Source organism: Trachurus trachurus, assembly GCF_905171665.1.
Source record: "Trachurus trachurus genome assembly, chromosome: 1".
Taxonomy (NCBI): domain Eukaryota; kingdom Metazoa; phylum Chordata; class Actinopteri; order Carangiformes; family Carangidae; genus Trachurus; species Trachurus trachurus.
This window is the reverse complement of record NC_139891.1, coordinates 7,149,421-7,153,848: the sequence shown is the minus strand read 5'-3', so window position 1 is coordinate 7,153,848 and position 4,428 is coordinate 7,149,421. Positions and strand designations below refer to the sequence as shown.

General features: G+C 46.0%; 1 protein-coding gene across 1 annotated transcript; it reads left to right on the top strand.

The window, feature by feature from the left end:
* Nucleotides 1-1,905: 1,905 nt before the first annotated feature.
* Nucleotides 1,906-3,968, top strand: adra2a (adrenoceptor alpha 2A). The gene is made up of 2 exons (XM_083971616.1): nt 1,906-2,142; nt 2,304-3,968. The coding sequence occupies exon 2, from the start codon at nt 2,497-2,499 to the stop codon at nt 3,760-3,762; it is 1,266 nt and encodes a 421-aa protein (XP_083827742.1). The 5' UTR covers nt 1,906-2,142; nt 2,304-2,496; the 3' UTR covers nt 3,763-3,968.
* Nucleotides 3,969-4,428: the final 460 nt, after the last annotated feature.

Below are 4,428 nucleotides of genomic sequence, written 5' to 3'. Positions count from 1 at the left end.
CAGCCGAGGCCAGCCGAGTGACATAGTCACTCCAGCGTGTCCCAGGTCCTCCTCTGGGCCTCCTCCCGGTGGGACATGAACACCTCCCCATGGAGGCGTCCAGTGGGCATCCGATACAGATGCCCGAGCCACCTCAGCTGGCTCTAAATCAAGAGCTTTGCCTTTCGGCTCAGCTCCTTCTTCACCACGATGGACCGATACAACAACCGCATTAGGCCGCTGCACCGATCCACCTGTCAATCTCGCGTTCCATCCTTCCCTCACTCGTGAACAACAACATCCTTAAGCCTAGGCTACTGTATTTCCTGAGCTTTAGGTTCGCATATTCAGCTTTATATTGACCAGCGTAAACCTCCTGGACATTGGCCAGCTTACTGTTGCTTTATTACATTACAGTAAAATTATAAAGATAATCCTGTTATCAACTAATGAACAGACAGTTAAACTGTTTAACCTCGACTGTCACTTAATTATGTAAGGAATTAAACAAGATGGAGCTTCTTTTCACAGACATAATGTGGACTACATGTCACATGAGACGTAAATATGATTTGTTAAACAGCACTGAGCAGATTAATATTGACTCCATTGAATTCACTACTACCTGAGACTGTTTACAGATGTGTAGTTTTGTATGTGATCCACAGGCCGGTGATGATTCCTCATGTGCACTTTAAATGATCATCACAAGGTCCCTCAACAAGACGTAAACCTCAGCACAGTGGGAGTGGGACCGCTCCTGCACATGCGGCCAAGTCACATCTGTAAATCAACCATCAGACACCAGTGAGTGAGTCTGAGTCTGCTCCAGACCTAGTGTAGGGTCCGGACCACCTCTGTTACTAACTGTAAAAGGTGGATAAATAAATTAAGTTTGGGCAAAGTAATAAAAAGCCTTTGCTGATATCCACGTGGTGTGGTTCTGGCTGCTGCTTAGCAACGGAGTCCAGCTGCTGCACTGCAAAAAATATCTGTCCCCAAAAGCAGTTTCATCTTCAAATGGTGAGTCTATCTGAAGGCAAGGAAATAGACCACATTTGTCAACTGCTGCTCAGTTTTCTTTCTCTTTTTTTCAGGGATTTTCTCATCCTAATAAAGTAGATATGATACCGTCAGTCCATTTAAGTGGGAAATTTAAGTTGCCAAGATCACAAAGAGATGAAATTAAAAATGAAGCTCTCCATTTTTAATAGACGAAGCAGATTTAGCTGATTAAAATTCATATTTTATTTCATTTTTACCTACAAACGAACTTATATATAAAAGCTCTGCTGTTCTCATCATACTCACTGATTGATGCTTTTCTCCACATTATTCCCTCATTTGTTCCCTCAGTTGTTTCAGAAAACAAAATACTAAATTTTTTTTCTGACTTTGAATTTTTATTCCTTTGATCTGAAATACTGCTCTGCTCCATTTCTTTACATTATGTAAAACACTTCTGATTGCCTCATTGTTTTAAAGGTGCTGTGTAAATACACCTTGATCGACTAATTAGCTCTCAGTAATAATGTAATTCCCTCTGTCTATAGACACAGTGGCAGTGACACTGACACAACGCAATTCATTTTTTAATTAAATAATCTTATTATCATTATAATACAGTCCATGTTGACATTAGACATATTAAACCCAGCCTCTCTGTAACCACTGCACTGTATGGCACACTTTTATATTTCCTGTTTTCGTTCCCTCCGCCGCTCCACGTCCAGCTGATGTTGTTGCCTTCACTGTCCCATGTTGTCAGACCCACATGTCTTTGGCTGTTGACACTCGTTGGACGCACAGTGACCCGGTGAGCGGGACACTTTTTGCAGCGTGCGGGCTATAAAGAGAGGGAGTGGCGCACTGGTTAACACTGAGGAGAGAGACTCCACACAGGCAGCAGCACGGCAGCGCCCGGGATAACATGATTAGCGCTCTATTAGGTCCGCGACTGAGCACAACTAGATGCAGCGCAGGGATCATAGTGTGGCCAGAGAGAGGAGACACAGAGGAAAGACTTGACGCTTCAGCTGCCACATGGAGCTTCTTCTCTGCGTCCTATTGATCCGCCCAAAGAAGTTACACACTGGGGTTTTTTTTTTCCATGCCCGTGTGTCTCTGGCACCGGAGAGGTTGTGTCACCGCTGGTCGACTCAGGTAAGACCATGTCGCACTTTCTATGTCTTTTTTCTTAGTGTTATTGAAAGGAGAGAGCTGAATTAATTGTAATAATTAGACAGGTCATGCGTGGCAATAAGAAGTGGAAGTGCATTGCTTTGACAGATCTGATTTTTTCCTTATGTCTCCTCACATTTCAGATGAACTGACAGCCCCTGTAAATAATTAGTGCTTATCTTTGTGGAGATAGTGCACGATGAAAGAGAGAGATCTGGCTGGGGAAGCCTCAGAGGAGTGATTCAGTTCCTGCCTTTCTCAGCCCTGATCCCTCCTTCCTAGTGGATGATATTTCTTAACCTCAGTTGAACTCAGGAAGTGGGCCAGTCCGCTCCAATGGAGTTTAACAACGAGACCAACCTGACTCTTCCAGAGGCGGCTCCTTACAGCTTCCAGATGTCCCTGCCCCTCACCGTGCTGGTGGGGCTCATGATCCTGCTGACAGTGTTCGGTAACGTGCTGGTAGTCATAGCTGTGTTTACGAGCCGGGCCCTGCGTGCTCCGCAGAACTTATTCTTGGTGTCGCTGGCCTCGGCGGACATCTTGGTGGCTACCCTCGTGATGCCCTTCTCCTTGGCCAATGAGCTCATGGGATACTGGTACTTTGGCGAGGTGTGGTGTGAAATCTACCTGGCGCTCGACGTTCTGTTCTGCACCGCCTCCATCGCCCACCTCTGTGCCATCAGCCTCGATCGCTACTGGTCCATCACGCAGGCCATCGAGTACAACCTGAAGAGGACGCCACGCCGAATCAAGTGCATCATCGTTATCGTGTGGGTCATCGCGGCGGTTATCTCCTTCCCGCCTCTAATCACCATGGAGAAAGAAAACAACGAGAAGGACCGCGTGTGTAGGATCAATACCGATAAGTGGTACGTCATCTCCTCCTGCATCGGCTCCTTCTTCCTGCCGTGTGTCATCATGGTGCTGGTCTACGTGCGAATCTACCAGATAGCTAAAAAGAGGACGCGGGCGCCTCCGGGAGACAGGAAGCACAAGGAGATGCCGAAGACGGCCGGCGTCGCCACCGCCGCCAACCCCAAGGAGAACGGCGTGGCCGCCGACGACCGCCTCTGCCACGAGAAGCTGAACGGCGAACAGGACATCGAGCTGAAGAAGGAAGCGGTGGAAGGAGAAGGAGCGGCAGAGGAGGAGAAAGGAGATGTCAACGGGGTGGACATCGAGGAGTCGTCGTCGTCCGACCATAAAATGAACAACCCTTGCTCAATCAAAAAGAAATCATCCAAGGGGAAAACCAAACTGAGCCAAATCAAACCGGGGGACAATGACGCCCAGAAACGGGTGCCGAGCACCAAAGGCAGCCGCTGGAAGGGCCGCCAGAACCGGGAGAAACGATTCACCTTCGTCCTGGCCGTGGTCATTGGAGTGTTTGTCATCTGTTGGTTTCCCTTTTTCTTTACGTACATGCTAATGACGTTGTGTGAGTCCTGTCCCGTGCCCGACACCTTGTTCAAGTTCTTCTTCTGGTTCGGTTATTGCAACAGTGCGCTGAACCCCATCATTTACACCATCTTCAACAATGACTTTAGGAGGTCCTTTAAAAAGATACTTTGCAGGAGGGACACCAGGAGATATGTATGACAGACCTCATCTTCATGTACATACCTTCTTTTTTTTTTACTGTTGTATATAAATTGTAAAGTGCATAGACCATTGTGCATGGATCTCAGGCTTGTGAACGCACTAAGTGTTAACTACTTAAAAAGGCTATGAGCTTTACGTGCGGCATCTTCTTTTCAAAACATCCACCCCCCCACAGCTTCGGCACCAACCACCATCGCACACACTCAGAGGTCTCAAGAACACCACAGTGGAACCATGTTTTTATTGTAAATGTAATTTTTATTTTTATAAAAGAAACAGACATTGTGAAGTCCATGATATGTGTTGTAATTAATGACAGTATATGCTATATAAAATACCATGTCTTAATATTTGTCTCTATTTTGATTTTCATGGTGATGATGATGACAAAGTGTGGGAAAATGTTAGCTCTTTAAAGAATAAAACCTGTTATCTGAACTGGTCTCAAGGCTTTAAAGCAAGCTGAAGCATCAGGTTGGCAATTTTTTTCTCATGTACTGTATGTGACAGTGTGATGGCACACACACACACACACACACACACACACACACACACCTGGGAGGGCAGAAATAGAGTCAAGGTATCAGTAACATTTGAGTGTAAACTTGATCTCAGTAAAAGGTGTTAAGTGAGACTCCAAAATGAAAAGCTGTTTTGATCTGT

What these genes read in the sequence shown, in the direction of transcription:
- adra2a (XM_083971616.1), top strand. Translation starts at nt 2,497, where the DNA reads ATGGAGTTTAACAACGAGACCAACCTGACTCTTCCAGAGGCGGCTCCT.